General features: G+C 42.0%; 1 protein-coding gene across 1 annotated transcript in view; it reads left to right on the top strand.

Moving 5' to 3' along the window:
- The window catches only part of LOC129868240 (calpain-2 catalytic subunit-like), a 34,734-nt gene extending 15,441 nt beyond the window's left edge, over nt 1-19,293 (top strand). Inside the window, exons 8-23 of the mRNA XM_055942082.1 lie at nt 220-305; nt 834-908; nt 2,591-2,751; nt 3,682-3,851; nt 5,039-5,050; nt 5,323-5,415; nt 5,980-6,098; nt 8,520-8,556; nt 8,750-8,815; nt 10,123-10,180; nt 10,285-10,349; nt 10,850-10,918; nt 12,710-12,788; nt 14,399-14,515; nt 15,997-16,055; nt 18,619-19,293. Coding sequence (XP_055798057.1) covers nt 220-305; nt 834-908; nt 2,591-2,751; nt 3,682-3,851; nt 5,039-5,050; nt 5,323-5,415; nt 5,980-6,098; nt 8,520-8,556; nt 8,750-8,815; nt 10,123-10,180; nt 10,285-10,349; nt 10,850-10,918; nt 12,710-12,788; nt 14,399-14,515; nt 15,997-16,055; nt 18,619-18,642 — 1,290 coding nt within the window. The 3' untranslated portion in view covers nt 18,643-19,293. The remainder of the gene's footprint in view (nt 1-219; nt 306-833; nt 909-2,590; nt 2,752-3,681; nt 3,852-5,038; nt 5,051-5,322; nt 5,416-5,979; nt 6,099-8,519; nt 8,557-8,749; nt 8,816-10,122; nt 10,181-10,284; nt 10,350-10,849; nt 10,919-12,709; nt 12,789-14,398; nt 14,516-15,996; nt 16,056-18,618) is intronic.
- The last annotated feature ends 463 nt before the right edge of the window (nt 19,294-19,756 follow it).

Genomic DNA, 19,756 nt, shown 5'->3' with positions numbered 1-19,756 from the left:
ATGGGCACTAACCCCAGGTTAATCTGTCTTTCTGATGGGCGCTAACCCCAGGTTAATCTGTCTTTCTGATGGGCACTAACCCCAGGTTAATCTGTCTTTCTGATGGGCTCTAACCCCAGGTTAATCTGTCTTTCTGATGGACTCTAACCCCAGGTTAATCTGCTTTCTGAGTGTGTTAAATAAAACCACAGGCCTAAATGAGTCCTGTCCTCGATCCAGGTCCATCTCCATAGAGACCCGGTCCAGCTGATTCGCATCAGGAACCCCTGGGGACAGGTGGAGTGGACTGGGCCCTGGAGTGATGGGTAAGGGAATGACTTCCAAACAGCACTCTGAAATAGACTACAAGACAAACAACCTCTACAGCCTGGTCCCAGATCTGTTTGTGCCGTCTTGTCAACTTCTATGCTCATTGTCACCAAAGGAGTTGTAGAGACAGCACAAACAGGTTTGGGACCAGGCTACGATATGCCCACTGTGTCCACAAGGAAGACCTACACCAAACAATATTGGGAGTGGAAAACTAAATTGGTCCAAAATGAGTTAATGTCATTTTTACTACATTAAGAATATGCTTAATCACGTGGACAAGTATCCTGCAGGATGCCTCTATTGTATTGTGTTCTGGAGAAAATGGGGGTCATGTTAGCAGTAACTGCATAAGGTTACTGTGAAACTAAGGGAAAAAAATGCCCTTTTTCTCAGTTCCACACTATGAGCAGTTACGGCCTTTTTGCGTGGTAGGGTAGAATATCTCTCTGCATACTTCATAGACCATGATCACCTGTAAACAACAACACTATTGACACTGACTGCTGCATCACATTTATCAGGTCCAGTGAATGGAAATACGTCCGTCCCGACGAGAAGCTGAAGCTGGATCATGTTGCTGAGGACGGGGAGTTCTGGTAAGTTGGCCACTGGCCCTTGAGGGATGGCACTGTGTCACTAAGAGTTTTCCTTCTCAGAAGTTATGGCACCATTTATGAAGCTTAATAATATGTTAATAAATGCGTTTGGCATGAAGGCGTTATGAGTTGGGGGTTTCAAAAAAGTCTTAGCAGATATTTTTTTATATATATTTTTTATCTGTGACCCCCTGGTCTGTCTTTGTGCCAATACATTTATTTAATTTGTATTTCATTAAGTCCATTTGATGTCTACAGATGTATAATAGAGCATTTGTTCTGTTCTGTACTATTAACTCTCCTGTGTTCCCTCCCAGTTCTGTACTATTAACTCTCCTGTGTTCCCTCCCAGTTCTGTTCTATTAACTCTCCTGTGTTCCCTCCCAGTTCTGTTCTATTAACTCTCCTGTGTTCCCTCCCAGTTCTGTTCTATTAACTCTCCTTTGTTCCCTCCCAGTTCTGTACTATTAACTCTCCTGTGTTCCCTCCCAGTTCTGTTCTATTAACTCTCCTGTGTTCCCTCTCAGTTCTGTTCTATTAACTCTCCTGTGTTCCCTCCCAGTTCTGTTCTATTAACTCTCCTTTGTTCCCTCCCAGTTCTGTACTATTAACTCTCCTGTGTTCCCTCCCTGTTCTGTTCTATTAACTCTCCTGTGTTCCCTCCCAGTTCTGTCCTGCACTATTAATTCTCCTGTGTGGGGTTCCCTCCAAGTTCTGTCAATTTTACTGAGATATTTGAAGAAAAAGAAGTAGCAGGATCCCTTCAGAATTGTTCTCATTTATTTGTATCTCTCTGGCAGACAAACACGCACCCTTTAAAAGCCTTTGAGTAAAAAAGAGAACAAATCCTTGCTTCTCTATAGAACTTTCAGATCTTTTTATGATGAGAAATCAGGCCTGGGCCAAGACTAGAAATACTGACTCTTCAGCTGATTGCCAGCTTCTCAGCCAATTGAGAAGTACATGTTCATTCTCAATCAAGAAAACAAAATCAAGCTACTTTCTATGTTCTATCTCAGACTCTGCTGGTGATCCGTCTAAACTGTGTATAACATTTAATGCACTGAAGCGTAGAAAGTCCTCTCCTTTCCTGCATAAGAAAGTTATGTCAGACTCTGGCATGATTACTGAGAAATGTAAGATAAGTGATCAGTGTTTGATCTCAGGAAGGCTTTTTGTTTAAATGAAATGGTGGTTTAATAGATCGAGGGCCTGTCCCTCTCCCAGACTCTTAGTTGTTTCGAAGGGAAGTTCAACTTCTAGTAAATCTTTGTTTTCATTTCAACAACTTTCTACTTGTTCCGTTGTAAAATAACACACAGGCTGCTTTGCTTGATCCTTTCTTGCTGCAGCTTTCTGCTCCTGTGATTGCAGAATCTTTAACACAAATGTTTTACATTACAATGGTTTCTGCACTTGTGTGGGTTTGAAAGTTAAAAAGCCTCTATTGTGTGGGCTAAGTCATTATTAAAATACAGCGGACGTGTTTCGGCTAACGCCTACATCACCGTGTCTGCTGATGCTGAAGTGTTTCCAGCAGAATCTCCAGGATGTCCGACTCAGACATTGTGAGGCAGTTCTTAGCTTGGCATCCCCGACTTATTTCACTGCTGTTTGAAGTGAAACCACGGTGTGCACTGTGTTACGTCGGGTTCATCCAGGCTCTGTCTCTGTGTCTCCAGGATGTCCTATTCAGACTTTATGCGTCAGTTCTCCAAGCTGGAGATCTGTAACCTGACTCCGGACACACTGACCAATGACGAGGTGGGCCGCTGGAACCACTGCCAGTACAAAGGCATGTGGAGGGTAGGGTCTACCGCTGGAGGCTGCAGAAACCATCCAGGTACATCCAACAAGTCTGAATAGTTTAAAGGAGAAGTTGTTGACCGTCTGTAGATGTACAGTACAGTAAAAGCCGTGTTATAAAAGAGTCTGAAAGAGACTTTTGTTTTGCGATTTCACTTGACTTGACTTCCTCATGCTCGTTCTGCATTATCGGGGGCTCGAAATAAACATGAACAAAATCTCCAAAAACACCCAAATATACTGAACAAAAATATAAACGCAACATGCAACAATTTAATCGATTTTACTGAGTTACATTTCATATGAGGAAATCAGTCAATTAAATTGAATTCATTAGGCCCTAATCTATGGATTACACAGTTAAGAACAAATTCTTATTTTCAATGGCAGCCTACTGGGGAACAGTGGGTTAACTGCCTTGTTCAGGGGCAGAATGACAGATTTTTACCTTGTCAGCTCGGGGATTCGACCTTGCGGTCACTAGTCCAACGCTCTAACCACTAGGCTACGCTGCTGCCAAAAAAGTCATTAACTTGTGAACCACCACTTTGCCTCATGTAGCTCGACACGTCTCCTTCGCGTAGAGTTGCTCCGGCTGTTGACTGTCACCTGTGGAATGTTGTCCCACTCCTCTTCATTGGCTGTGTGAAGTTGCTGGATATTGGCGGGAGAATAGCACAGCTGGTCCGGGGAAACCGGTCGAATCATACAAAATGACTGATTTCCTTATACGATCTGTAACTCATTCAAATCTATTAAATTGTTGCATTCTGCGTTTCTATTTTTGTTCAGTACATTTGAGTGTTTTTGGAGATTTTGTTCATGTTATTTCGAGCACCCATATTACAGAAGGAGTATGAGAGAGCCTTTCACTGGTTGGGTTAAATTTCGATGTGTATCCTAGATGCCATTTCCTCTCGTTTTGTTAAGCAAGGCACTGATTTCCCTCTGTGTGGTGTCCTTCCAGCCACGTTCTGCTCCAACCCCCAGTTTCTGGTGTGTCTGGAGGATGTGGACGATGACCCTCTGGATGGTGTGGATGGATGCACTTTCCTGGTGGGCCTGATGCAGAAAGATGGACGGCGCAACCGCCAGATGGGAGAAGACCTCAGTGCCATCGGGTTCGCCATCTACGCGGTTGGTATTACACCAATGTTTCTTAATTAGGCCCCTCGCCCCAAATGAAGCATAGATCATCAATCAACTATTCTGATCCATCCTACTCTGTTCTGTTAATAGCAAATCAAATCCAACCAAATCAAATTGTATTTGTCACATACGCCCGAATACAACAGGTGTAGTAGACCTTACAGTGGTGCGGCAGGTAGCCTAGCGGTTAGAGTGTTGGGCTAGTAACTGAAAAGATTGCAAGATCAAATCCCAGAGCTGACAAGGTAAACATCTGTTGTTCTGCCCCTGAACAAGGCAGTTAACACAACTGTTCCTAGGCCAACAATGGAAATAAGAATTTGTTCTTAACTGACTTGCCTAGTAAAATAATAAAAAACGTGAAATGCTTACTTACAAGCCCTAAACCAACAATGCAGTTTTAAGAAAAATAAGTATTAAGTAAAAAATATATAAGTAAAACATTGAAAATAAAAGTAACAAATAATTAAACAGCAGCAGTAAAATAACAATAGCGAGACTATATACAGGGTATTACGGTACAGAGTCAATGTGGAGGCTATATACAGGGTGTTACGGTACAGAGTCAATGTGGAGGCTATATACAGGGGGTACCAGTACAGAGTCAATGTGGAGGCTATATACAGGGGGTACCAGTACAGAGCCAATGTGGAGGCTATATACAGGGTGTTACGGTACAGAGTCAATGTGGAGGCTATATACAGGGTGTTACGGTACAAAATCATTGTGGAGGCTATATGCAAGGTGTTACGGTACAGAGTCAATGTGGAGGCTATATAAAAAGTGTTACGGTACAGAATCATTGTGGAGGCTATATACAGGGCATTACGGTACAGAGTCAATGTGGAGGCTATATACAGGGTGTTACGGTACAGAATCATTGTGGAGGCTATATGCAAGGTGTTACGGTACAGAGTCAATGTGGAGGCTATATACAGAGGGTACTGCTACAGAGTCAATGAGAAGGCTATATACAGGGGTTACCATACAGAGTCAAAGTGGAGGCTATATACAGGGGGTACTGCTACAGAGTCAATGTGCGGGGGCACCGGTTAGTCGAGGTAATTGAGGTAATATGTACATGTAGGTAATATAATGTTAATATAATGGTAATATAACTCAACAGGATTCATCTAAGATAATTTACAAGTCTTCTTCCTGTTTTTCTCTTCCAGGTTCCTAATGAGGTTTGTGTTCATCAATCAATTCAAGCAAATAGATGAATCCAATTCAGTCTGTAATGAGGCTGCCTGCTCTGTGCATTATACGATATCCTACAATATCCTATTTCTTTATCACCCATGGTTGGTAAACCCATGGTTTATTTCTCTGTCTATCTCTTTATCTGATTTGCCTATCAGTTTTCTATTGTTATATTTTCACATCAATTGCCCCCGTGATGAATGGTTGTCTGAGGACATGGGTAGCGATCTCTCTCCCCTTCCCTTCACTTCCTCAGTATAAGGGTCAATCTAACATCCACCTGGGACCAGACGTGCTGTTGAGACAGAAACCCGTGGCCATGAGCAGCACCTTCATTAACACCAGAGAGGTAGGTCGGTTGCTTGTAAAGTGGGTTACAATTTTAAATTACACCTTCAATAAAGAATGTTTTCATTTGAAGCAGCTTGCTCCGAAACACGTCAACAATAAATATCATAAAACGGAACTAGTCTGTTATCTTAAAACCTGACTTCATCATTGAAGGGAACTAAGATGTTATCCTAAAACCTTACTTCATTATTGAAGGGAACTAAGATTTTATCCTAAAACCTGACTTCATTATTGAAGGGAACTAAGATGTTATCCTAAAACCTGACTTCATTATTGAAGGGAACTAAGATGTTATCCTAAAACCTGACTTCATTATTGAAGGGAACTAAGATTTTATCCTAAAACCTGACTTCATTATTGAAGGGAACTAAGATTTTATCCTAAAACCTGACTTCATTATTGAAGGGAACTAAGATTTTATCCTAAAACCTGACTTCATTATTGAAGGGAACTAAGATGTTATCCTAAAACCTGACTTCATCACTGAAGGGAACTAAGATGTTATCCTAAAACCTTATTCTACAATTTAACTTTAATTGAAGTGTGATTTGTTTTTCTGTAGGTGTGTGACCGTTTCTGCCTTCCCCCCGGGGAGTATGTTATCATCCCCTCCACCTTCCAGCCGCACAAGAATGGCAGCTTCATCCTCAGAGTGTTCTCGGAGAAACATGCTGCCACCAGGTACGTTCACCTCGAACCACACACGATGGTCCTGTCTAGAAACAACTCCTAGTCCTTTTAACCTCATAGACACGATGGTCCTGTCTAGAAACAACTCCTAGTCCTTTTAACCTCATAGACACGATGGTCCTGTCTAGAAACAACTCCTAGTCTTTAACCTCCTAGACACGATGGTCCTGTCTAGAAACAACTCCTAGTCCTTTTAACCTCCTAGACACGATGATCCTGTCTAGAAACAACTCCTAGTCCTTAACCTCCTAGACACGATGGTCCTGTCTAGAAACAACTCCTAGTCCTTAACCTCCTAGACACGATGGTTCTGTCTAGAAACAACTCCTAGTCCTTTTAACCTCATAGACACGATGGTCCTGTCTAGAAACAACTCCAAGTCCTTAACCTCCTAGACACGATGGTCCTGTCTAGAAACAACTCCTAGTCCTTTTAACCTCCTAGACACGATGGTCCTGTCTAGAAACAACTCCAAGTCCTTAACCTCCTAGACACGATGGTCCTGTCTAGAAACAACTCCTAGTCTTTAACCTCCTAGACACGATGGTCCTGTCTAGAAACAACTCCAAGTCCTTAACCTCCTAGACACGATGGTCCTGTCTAGAAACAACTCCTAGTCCTTAACCTCCTAGACACGATGGTCCTGTCTAGAAACAACTCCTAGTCCTTAACCTCCTAGACACGATGGTCCTGTCTAGAAACAACTCCTAGTCCTTAACCTCCTAGACACGATGGTCCTGTCTAGAAACAACTCCTAGTCCTTAACCTCCTAGACACGATGGTCCTGTCTAGAAACAACTCCTAGTCCTTAACCTCCTAGACACGATGGTCCTGTCTAGAAACAACTCCTAGTCCTTAACCTCCTAGACACGATGGTCCTGTCTAGAAACAACTCCTAGTCCTTTTAACCTCCTAGACACGATGGTCCTGTCTAGAAACAACTCCTAGTCCTTTTAACCTCATAGACACGATGGTCCTGTCTAGAAACAACTCCTAGTCCTTAACCTCCTAGACACGATGGTCCTGTCTAGAAACAACTCCTAGTCTTTAACCTCCTAGACACGATGGTCCTGTCTAGAAACAACTCCTAGTCCTTTTAACCTCATAGACACGATGGTCCTGTCTAGAGACAACTCCTAGTCCTTAACCTCATAGACACGATGGTCCTGTCTAGAAACAACTCCAAGTCCTTAACCTCCTAGACACGATGGTCCTGCACATTTGTGGCCTGCTGGAGGTCATTTTGCAGGGCTCTGGCAGTGCACCTCCTTGCACAAAGGTGGAGGTAGCGGTCCTGCTGCTGGGTTGTTGCCCTCCTACGGCCTCCTTCACATCTCCTGATGTACTGTCCTGTCTCCTGGTAGCGCCTCCATGCTCTGGACACTACGCTGACAGACACAGCAAACCTTTTTGCCACAGCTCGCATTGATGTGCCATCCTGGATGAACTGCACTACCTGAGCCACTTGTGTGGGTTGTAGACTCCGTCTCATGCTACCACTAGAGTGTAAGCACCGCCAGCATTCAAAAGTGACCAAAACATCAGCCAGGAAGCATAGGAACTGAGAAGTGGTCTGTGGTCACCACCTGCAGAATCACTCCTTTATTGGGGGTGTCTTGCTAATTGCCTATAATTTCCACCTTTTGTCTATTCCATTTGCACAACAGCAGGTGAAATTTATTGTCAATCAGTGTTGCTTCCTAAGTGTACAGTTTGATTTCACAGAAGTGTGATTGACTTGGAGTTACATTGTGTTGTTTAAGTGTTCCCTTTATTTTTTTGAGCAGTGTTTATATACAGTGTTGTAACAATGTACAAATGGTTAAAGCACACAAGTTAAAATAAATAAGCATAAATATGGGTTGTATTTACAATGGTGTTTGTTCTTCACTCTTCACAAAGAGTCTAACTGAAACGAACTGTTTATCTACAAGCTGTTACCTCCACCTAGTGGATAAAGAGTGTAACTGAAACAAACTGTTAATCATCTAGCTGTTACCTCCACCTAGTGGATAAAGAGTGTAATTGAAACAAACTGTTAATCATCAAGCTGTTACCTCCACCTAGTGGATAAAGAGTGTAACTGAAACAAACTGTTAATCATCTAGCTGTTACCCCCACCTAGTGGATAAAGAGTGTAACTGAAACGAACTGTTTATCTACAAGCTGTTACCCCCACCTAGTGGATAAAGAGTGTAACTGAAACAAACTGTTTATCTACAAGCTGTTACCTCCACCTAGTGGATAAAGAGTGTAACTAAAACAAACTGTTCATCAATTCAATTCAAGGGGCTTTATTGGCATGGGAAACATGTGTTAACATTGCCAAAGCAAGTGAGGTAGACAATCATCTAGCTGTTACCTCCACCTAGTGGATAAAGAGTGTAACTGAAACGACCTGTCTTATTCCAGTGAAATGGGATCGGTGGCTGCTAAAGAGGTAAAGGAGGTAAGCTGTTGAACGACTCCTTAGTCGTTTCCTTATTTATTCCAGAGTCTACTGTTAATCTATTCAGAACGACTGTTTCCTGATTTATTCCAGAGTCTATTGTTAATCTATTCAGAACGACTGTTTCCCTGACTGTCTGTTACGAGATAATATGTCCAAAATATGCTCATTAATCAACATCTATTCACTCCAGATTAAAGTGGCAGAGAAAGATGTGGATCCCAATTTCAAGCAAATGTTCAAGCAGATCGCCGGCAGTGTAAGTTCCCTCTGCTTTACATACAATAATGACCTGAGCTTTACATACAATAATGACCTGAGCTTTACATACAATAATGACCTGAGATGACTGGTTTACACACAATAATGACCTGAGATGACTGGTTTACACACAATAATGACCTGAGCTTTGCACACAATAATGACCTGAGCTTTACATACAATAATGACCTGAGATGACTGGTTTACACACAATAATGACCTGAGATGACTGGTTTACACACAATAATGACCTGAGATGACTGGTTTACACACAATAATGACCTGAGATGACTGGTTTACACACAATAATGACCTGAGCTTTGCACACAATAATGACCTGAGCTTTACATACAATAATGACCTGAGATGACTGGTTTACATACAATAATGACCTGAGATGACTGGTTTACATACAAGAATGACCTGAGATGACTGGTTTACATACAATAATGACCTGAGATGACTGGTTTACATACAAGAAGGACCTGAGATGACTGGTTTACATACAATAATGACCTGAGTTAACTGGTTTACATACAATAATGACCTGAGCTGACTGGTTTACACACAATAATGACCTGAGCTGACTGGTTTACATACAATAATGACCTGAGCTGACTGGTTTACACACAATAATGACCTGAGCTGACTGGTTTACATACAATAATGACCTGAGCTTTACATACAATAATGACCTGAGATGACTGGTTTACATACAATAATGACCTGAGCTGACTGGTTTACATACAATAATGACCTGAGATGACTGGTTTACACACAATAATGACCTGAGATGACTGGTTTACACACAATAATGACCTGAGATGACTGGTTTACATACAATAATGACCTGAGATGACTGGTTTACATACAATAATGACCTGAGATGACTGGTTTACATACAATAATGACCTGAGTTGACTGGTTTACACACAATAATGACCTGAGATGACTGGTTTACATACAATAATGACCTGAGATGACTGGTTTACACACAATAATGACCTGAGATGACTGGTTTACACACAATAATGACCTGAGATGACTGGTTTACATACAATAATGACCTGAGTTGACTGGTTTACACACAATAATGACCTGAGATGACTGGTTTACATACAATAATGACCTGAGATGACTGGTTTACACACAATAATGACCTGAGATGACTGGTTTACACACAATAATGACCCGAGTTGACTGGTTTACACACAATAATGACCTGAGCTGACTGGTTTACACACAATAATGACCTAAGTTGACTGATTTGTGTGACAAAATGTCTACGTTCTATTTCCTGAACAGGACGGAGAGGTGACTGTCTTCCAACTGGTTGAAATTCTGAACAAAGTTTTCGCTAAAAGTAAAAACATTTTTTTTTCAATAACTTTCTAAATTATACAAGTATGTAACGAACCTTAGAATGAATGTTATTCAACTGAATTATATTATCCTAACGGTTTCCAGGGGCCGATATCAAGACAGAAGGGTTCAGTCTTGAAACTGGGCGTCACATTGTCAGTCTTCTAGATGTATCCTTCACAGTTACAAAAACAATTGTACTGCTCCATGTTGTTTTCTAACCTGGTCCCAGATCTGTTTGTGCTGTCTAGCCAACTCCTATTGCCATTGGGGGTCAATAAGACTAGTCTGGTCCTAGATCAGTTCGTGCTGTCTAGCCAACTCCTATTGCCATTGGGGTCAATAAGACTAGTCTGGTCCCAGATCTGTTTGTGCTGTCTAGCCAACTCCTATTGCCATTGGGGGTCAATAAGACTAGTCTGGTCCCAGATCAGTTTGTGCTGTATTGCCAACGACGGTATAAAACCATAGGAGTTGCCAGATAGCACAGCCAGATCTGGGACCAGGCTAGACATTTTCTACAAGAGGGAGTACATTGTTCATATGATGCCTGATGTATATTTGAACCAATCAATATATGCATGAGTCATACCACACATAGTGAACACACTGACATCTGTTTGAGAACTTCCTGTACCTTTAGGTTACAAACCTTGACATCTGTCTCCAGAAAGATGGAAATTCCAAGTTGGGACTGGTTGAATTCCACATGCTTTGGATGAAGATCCAGAAATACTTGGTATGAATGCTGAAGGTGTTTTTATGAATGCTGAAGGTGTTTTAATGAATGCTGAAGGAGTTTTAATGAATGCTGAAGGTGTTTTAATTAGAGCTGAAGGTGCTTTTATGAATGCTGAAGGTGTTTTTATGAATGCTGAAGGTGTTTTTATGAATGCTGAAGGAGTTTTAATGAATGCTGAAGGTGTTTTAATTAATACTGAAGGTGCTTTTATGAATGCTGAAGGTGTTTTTATGAATGCTGAAGGTGCTTTGATGAATGCTGAAGGTGCTTTGATGAATGCTGAAGGTGATTTTATGAATGCTGAAGGTGTTTTTATGAATGCTGAATGTGTTTTTATGAATGCTGAAGGTGATTTTATGATTGCTGAAGGTGTTTTTATGAATGCTGAATGTGTTTTTATGAATGCTGAATGTGTTTTAATGAATACTGAAAGTGTTTTAATGAATGCTGAAAGTGTTTTAATAAATGCTGAAGTGATTTGATGAATGCTGAAGGTGTTTTATGAATGCTGAATGAGTTTTTATGAATGCTGAATGTGTTTTTTTTATGAATGCTGAAGGTGATTTTATGAATGCTGAAGGTGTTTTTATGAATGCTGAAAGTGTTTTAATGAATGCTGAAAGTGATTTGATGAATGCTGAAAGTGTTTTAATGAATGCTGAAGTGCTTTGATGAATGCTGAAAGTGCATTTATGAATGCCGAAGGTGCTTTAATGAATGCTGAAGTGTTTTGATGAATGATGAAGGTGTTTTAATGAATGCTGAAGGTGTTTTAATGAATGCTGAAGTGGTTTAATGAATGCCGAAGGTGTTTTAATGAATGCTGAAGTGTTTTAATGAATGCTGGAGGTGTTTTTTTTATATGAATGCTGAAGGTGTTTTTATGAATGCTGAAAGTGTTTTAATGAATGCTGAAAGTGTTGGTATGAATGCTGAAGTGCTTTGATGAATGCTGAAGGTGATTTTATGAATGCTGAAGGTGCTTTAATGAATGCTGAAGTGTTTTGATGAATGATGAAGGTGTTTTAATGAATGCTGAAGGTGTTTTAATGAATGCTGAAGTGTTTTAATGAATGCTGAAGGTGTTTTATGAATGCTGAAGGTGTTTTATGAATGCTGAAGGTGTTTTTATGAATGCTGAAAGTGGTTTAATGAATGCTGAAGGTTTTTACGGAATGCTGAAAGTGTTTTTATGAATGCTGAAGGTGTTTTTGTGAATGCTGAAGGTGTTTTTATGAATGCTGAAGGTGTTTTTAGTTGTTCTACAGGTCTCACTAGATGATGTATGATTGAGTTTACTAAATCATTCTGTGATGAGTCTACTATGTACCCTTGGGTGAATCCTAACTTCCATTGACATCTATCAAACTTCCATTGACATCTATCAAACTTCCATTGACATCTATCAAACTTCCATTGACATCTATCAAACTTCCATTGACATCTATCAAACTACCATTGACATCTATCAAACTACCATTGACATCTATCAAACTACCATTGACATCTATCAAACTACCATTGACATCTATCAAACTTCCATTGACATCTATCAAACTTCCATTGACATCTATCAAACTACCATTGACATCTATCAAACTTCCATTGACATCTATCAAACTACCATTGACATCTATCAAACTACCATTAACATCAGTGCATGACTAAGGGCAAATTACCCCCACCTAGTGGATAAATTACCCCCCCCCCCCCAGTATGTATTAACTGTGTAATATATGTTTCTCTGTTCTGATTCGACATCATGGTCTCTCTCATTGGTATCTTCAGGAAATTTTCAAGAGTTACGACTCAGACCGCTCTGGAACTATGAGTTCACATGAGATGAGAGGTGCTCTGACAGAAGCAGGTAACACACACGCTTTTTTGTGGTGGGGGGGGTGGGGGGGGGGCTGTGGTGGATGTGGGGGGTGTGGGGGCTGTGGTGGGGGAGGGGGGGGGGGCTGTGGTGGATGTGGGGGGTGTGGGGGCTGTGGTGGGGGAGGGGGGGGGGCTGTGGTGGATGTGGGGGGTGTGGGGGCCACAGGAGGCTGCAGGAGCTGTGCATCCTACACCACTGCCCTCATTATTTTCTTAAATCTTTCCAGGTACCCCCTGTAGATAGGCCAGGAACCCCCTGTAGACAGGCCAGGAACCCCCTGTAGATAGGTCAGGAACCCCCTGTAGATAGACCAGGAACCCCCTGTAGACAGGCCAGGAACCCCCTGTAGATAGGTCAGGAACCCCCTGTAGATAGACCAGGAACCCCCTATAAAATAGGCCAGGAAACCCCTGTAGATAGACCAGGAACCCCCTGTAGATAGACCAGGAACCCCCTGTAGATAGACCAGGAACCCCCTGTAGATAGACCAGGAACCCCTTGTAGACAAGCCAGGAACCCCCTGTAGACAGACCAGGAACCCCCTGTAGACAGACCAGGAACCCCATGTAGATAGGTCAGTAACCCCCTGTAGATAGACCAGGAACACCCTGTAGACAGGTCAGGAACCCCCTGTAGATAGGTCAGGAACCCCCTGTAGATAGACCAGGAACCCCCTGTAGACAGGCCAGGAACCCCCTGTAGATAGGTCAGGAACCCCCTGTAGATAGACCAGGAACCCCCTATAAAATAGGCCAGGAAACCCCTGTAGATAGACCAGGAACCCCCTGTAGATAGACCAGGAACCCCCTGTAGATAGACCAGGAACCCCCTGTAGATAGACCAGGAACCCCCTGTAGATAGACCAGGAACCCCTTGTAGACAAGCCAGGAACCCCCTGTAGACAGACCAGGAACCCCCTGTAGACAGACCAGGAACCCCATGTAGATAGGTCAGTAACCCCCTGTAGATAGACCAGGAACACCCTGTAGACAGGTCAGGGACCCCCTGTAGATAGGCCAGGAACCCCCTGTAGATAGGTCAGTAACCCCCTGTAGATAGACAGGTCAGGAACCCCCTCTAGACAGGTCAGTAACCCCCTGTAGATAGACCAGGAACCCCCTGTAGATAGACCAGGAACCCCCTGTAGACAGGTCAGGAACCCCCTGTAGATAGGTCAGGAACCCCCTGTAGACAGGTCAGGAACCCCTGTAGATAGGTCAGGAACCCCCTGTAGATAGGTCAGGAACCCCCTGTAGATAGGTCAGTAACCCCCTGTAGACAGGTCAGGAACCCCTGTAGATAGGTCAGGAACCCCCTGTAGATAGACCAGGAACCCCTGTAGATAGGCCAGGAACCCCCTGTAGATAGACCAGGAACCCCCTGTAGATAGACCAGGAACCTCCTGTAGATAGACCAGGAACCCCCTGTAGATAGACCAGGAACCCCCTGTAGATAGGTTGAGAACCATTGCTCTAGATGGTTACTGGTATGGTTACTGAGATGGTCACTTTGATGACTGGGTTACTGTATGTGGAATGTTATCGCCATATTAATATCATCTATTCATTGTATTTCTATGATCGTGTCCTTTTCCTCAGGCTTCCACATCAACAATGCAGTGCTGCAGGTCATAGTGACTCGTTATGCCAGCGCCCACTATGCCATCGACTTCCACTGTTTCGTGGACTGTCTCATCAGAGTTGAAATGCTCTTCAGTAAGTCCATTCAACAATAACACAACTCTTCCATCAACATTGGGATGCAAATAGAGAAGATAAGACTATGAATTTATTTTCCCGGTGGGGAAATCTCGGTTGGCGGCTCTGTGCATAGAAAAAACACACCATAATCAAGTAAAGATAAGGACATACAGTATACAGATAATAATACGTTTGTCTGTTGCTTCCGGAATATCCTCCAAATATTTGGTGTCCTGGAACATCCTCCAAATATTTGGTATCCTGGAACATCCTGCAAATGTTTGGCATCCTGGAACATCCTGCAAATGTTTGGTATCCTGGAACATCCTCCAAAGGTTTTGTCATCCTGGAACATCCTGCAAATGTTTGATATCCTGGAACATCATCCAAAGGTTTTGGTATCCTGGAACATCCTGCAAATGTTTGGCATCCTGGAACATCCTCCAAAGGTTTTGGTATCCTGGAACATCCTGCAAATGTTTGGCATCCTGGAACATCCTGCAAATGTTTGGTATCCTGGAACATCCTCCAAAGGTTTTGGCATACTGGAACATCCTGCAAATGTTTGGTATCCAAAACATCCTGCAAATGTTTGGTATTCTTGAACATCCTGCAAATGTTTGGTATCCTAGAACATCCTGCAAATGTTTGGCATCCTGGAACATCCTCCAAATGTTTGGCATCCTTGAACATCCTGCAAATGTTTGGTATCCTAGAACATCCTGCAAATGCTTTGCATCCTTGAACATCCTGCAAATGTTTGGTATCCTGGAACATCCTCCAAAAGTGTTGGCTTCCTGGAACATCCTCCAAAGGTTTTGGCATCCTGGAACATCCTGCAAATGTTTGGTATCCTAGAACATCCTGCAAATGTTTTGCATCCTTGAACATCCTGCAAATGTTTGGTATCCTGGAACATCCTCCAAATGTTTGGCATCCTTGAACATCCTGCAAATGTTTGGTATCCTAGAACATCCTGCAAATGTTTGGTATCCTGGAACATCCTCCAAATGTTTGGCATCCTTGAACATCCTGCAAATGTTTGGTATCCTAGAACATCCTGCAAATGTTTTGCATCCTTGAACATCCTGCAAATGTTTGGTATCCTGGAACATCCTCCAAAAGTGTTTGCTTCCTGGAACATCCTCCAAAGGTTTTGGCATCCTGGAACATCCTGCAAATGTTTGGTATCCTAGAACATCCTGCAAATGTTTTGCATCCTTGAACATCCTGCAAATGTTTGGTATCCTGGAACATCCTCCAAATGTTTGGCATCCTTGAACATCCTGCAAATGTTTTGCATCCTTGAACATCCTGCAAATGTTTTGCATCCTGGAACATCCTCCAAACAGTAGATGATATAGGTCCTTGAACAGTATGTCTCAGCAGCACAATAACTTGGATTTGACTGATTAGTTAATTTGGTTTGGTAATTGATCAATTCATTGAATTTTGCATTGGTTTAATAACCTCTTTCTGTTTTAAATCCCAACCAGAAATGTTTAAAACTCTGGATACTAACGCCTCTGGGAAGATTGAGCTGGATGTGTCCCAAGTATGTACTTCTGTTTGTCTATTTCATTATATAGTACTGTGGTATAACTCAATATGTTGGTCACCATTGTGCATAGAATGAGGAATTAGCGTGCTAAACTCAAACGTTTACAGTAACAGATAGTATTTGGGTGCTGGGTTCAAAAGGCATATACTGGAAGAAAGAAAGAAAGAAAGAAACAACTTGTACTCACTGCCATATTGTTACAGGAACTACCTGTACTCACTGCCATATAGTTACAGGAACCTGTACTCACTGCCATATAGTTACAGGAACAACCTGTACTCACTGTCATATAGTTTCAGGAACAACCTGTACTCACTGCCATATTGTTACAGGAACTACCTGTACTCACTGTCATATAGTTACAGGAACAACCTGTACTCACTGTCATATAGTTACAGGAACGACCTGTACTCACTGCCATATAGTTACAGGAACAACCTGTACTCACTGTCATATAGTTACAGGAACAACCTGTACTCACTGTCATATAGTTACAGGAACGACCTGTACTCACTGCCATATAGTTACAGGAACCTGTACTCACTGTCATATAGTTACAGGACCAACCTGTACTCACTGTCATATAGTTACAGGAACAACCTGTACTCACTGCCATATAGTTACAGGAACAACCTGTACTCACTGCCCTATAGTTACAGGAACAACCTGTACTCACTGCCATATAGTTACAGGAACCTGTACTCACTGCCATATTGTTACAGGAACAACCTGTACTCACTGCCATATTGTTACAGGAACCTGTATTCACTGTCATATTGTTACAGGAACCTGTACTCACTGCCATATTGTTACAGGAACCTGTACTCACTGCCATATTGTTACAGGAACCTGTACTCACTGTCATATTGTTACAGGAACTACCTGTACTCACTGCCATATTGTTACAGGAACCTGTACTCACTGCCATATTGTTACAGGGACTACCTGTACTCACTGCCATATAGTTACAGGAACAACCTGTACTCACTGCCATATAGTTACAGGAACAACCTGTACTCACTGCCATATAGTTACAGGAACCTGTACTCACTGCCATATAGTTTCAGGGACTAACTGTACTCACTGCCATATAGTTACAGGAACAACCTGTACTCACTGCCATATAGTTACAGGAACCTGTACTCACTGTCATATAGTTACAGGACCAACCTGTACTCACTGTCATGTAGTTACAGGAACTACCTGTACTCACTGCCATATAGTTACAGGAACAACCTGTACTCACTGCCATATAGTTACAGGACCAACCTGTACTCACTGCCATATAGTTACAGGAACCTGTACTCACTGCCATATAGTTACAGGAACTACCTGTACTCACTGCCATATAGTTACAGGAACCTGTACTCACTGTCATATTGTTACAGGAACCTGTACTCACTGCCATATAGTTACAGGAACCTGTACTCACTGTCATATAGTTACAGGAACAACCTGTACTCATTGCCATATAGTTACAGGAACAACCTGTACTCACTGCCATATAGTTACAGGAACAACCTGTACTCACTGCCATATAGTTACAGGAACAACCTGTACTCACTGTCATATAGTTTCAGGAACAACCTGTACTCACTGTCATAAAGTTTCAGGAACAACCTGTACTCACTGCCATATAGTTACAGGAACAACCTGTACTCACTGCCATATAGTTACAGGAACAACCTGTACTCACTGCCATATAGTTACAGGAACAACCTGTACTCACTGCCATATAGTTTCAGGAACAACCTGTACTCACTGCCATATAGTTACAGGAACAACCTGTACTCACTGCCCTATAGTTACAGGAACAACCTGTACTCACTGCCATATAGTTACAGGAACAACCTGTACTCACTGCCATATAGTTACAGGAACCTGTACTCACTGCCATATAGTTCCAGGAACTACCTGTACTCACTGTCATATAGTTACAGGAACCTGTACTCACTGTCATATAGTTTCAGGAACTACCTGTACTCACTGTCATATAGTTACAGGAACCTGTATTCACTGCCATATAGTTTCAGGAACCTGTACTCACTGCCATATAGTTACAGGACCAACCTGTACTCACTGCCATATAGTTACAGGACCAACCTGTACTCACTGCCATATAGTTACAGGACCAACCTGTACTCACTGCCATATAGTTACAGGACCAACCTGTACTCACTGCCATATAGTTACAGGAACCTGTACTCACTGCCATATAGTTTCAGGAGCCTGTACTCACTGCCATATAGTTACAGGAACTTGTACTCACTGCCATATAGTTACAGGAACCTGTACTCACTGCCATATAGTTACAGGAACCTGTACTCACTGCCGTATAGTTACAGGAACCTGTACTCACTGCCATATAGTTTCAGGAACAACCTTTAAGGTTTGAATGTCTTCTGAAGAACCAGACGTCAGAGAAAAAGACGTGTTTTAGCAACAGTCTTGGTCAGCGTTTTCTCTACCGTTCACCCAGCTCATAGGAGTATGTCGTGCAGACAGTGTGTCTGTTTGTTTGTTTGTCTGTCTGACTGGATTTGTTTTCTTTTTCCAGTGGCTGTGCCTGGCAATCAACTAGACTCCCCAACGCCAGGAGGGAATCAACTAGACTCCCCAACGCCAGTAGTGAATCAACTAGACTCCCCAACGCCAGTAGTGAATCAACTAGACTCCCCAACGCCAGTAGTGAATCAACTAGACTCCCCAACGCCAGGAGGGAATCAACTAGACTCCCCAACGCCAGTAGTGAATCAACTAGACTCCCCAACGCCAGGAGGGAATCAACTAGACTCCCCAACGCCAGTAGTGAATCAACTAGACTCCCCAACGCCAGTAGTGAATCAACTAGACTCCCCAACGCCAGGAGGGAATCAACTAGACTCCCCAACGCCAGTAGTGAATCAACTAGACTCCCCAACGCCAGTAGTGAATCAACTAGACTCCCCCAGTAGTGAATCAACTAGACTCCCCAGCGCCAGTAGTGAATTAACTAGACTCCCCCAGTAGTGAATCAAGTAGACTCCCCCAGTAGGGACTGTGACAGCTGAATGCTATAAAATAGATCATGGTTTTGAGATTAAAGATGTTCTTTTTTTTAAATTACATTTTCTTTTATTGTCACATTTCTAGGAACATTTCAAGTTCTAGTTTTGCACTATTTGTAAACTAACTTTGAATATGGTTACTCATAAAAACTTGCTCATTCTGTTTGGGACTTTAATAAACTATTAAAAAAATGTGTTCGCTGTACGGGTGTTTGTTTTTCTATTTAAAAATTCCTGATTATCTGTTCACACACTAGAAAACTGATCATCCTCACAGAATAAGGTGCACAATTATTGGTAACAATTTATTTGAATGGTAATGAACCATTTATAATGGCATTTACAAACAGTTAGCTCACCGTTTATAAATTATTACTTCCACATTTGTAAATGTTACAAAGGTAGTTATGCACACATTTATATAAAATGTTCCATATATTTCCTTAAACATCCTGTGCTTAGTATTTTACCATTGATAAGTCGTTGTATTTTACCATTGATAGGTCGTTGTATTTTACCATTGATAGGTCGTTGTATTTTACCATTGATAGGTCGTTGTATTTTACCATTGATAGGTCGTTGTATTTTACCATTGATAGGTCGTTGTATTTTACCATTGATAAGTCATTGTATTTTACCATTGATAGG

The sequence above is a fragment of the Salvelinus fontinalis genome, chromosome 1, assembly GCF_029448725.1.
Source record: "Salvelinus fontinalis isolate EN_2023a chromosome 1, ASM2944872v1, whole genome shotgun sequence".
Lineage (NCBI taxonomy): Eukaryota > Metazoa > Chordata > Actinopteri > Salmoniformes > Salmonidae > Salvelinus > Salvelinus fontinalis.
The sequence above is the reverse complement of the archived record's forward strand: the minus strand, read 5'-3'. Positions and strand labels throughout refer to the sequence as shown.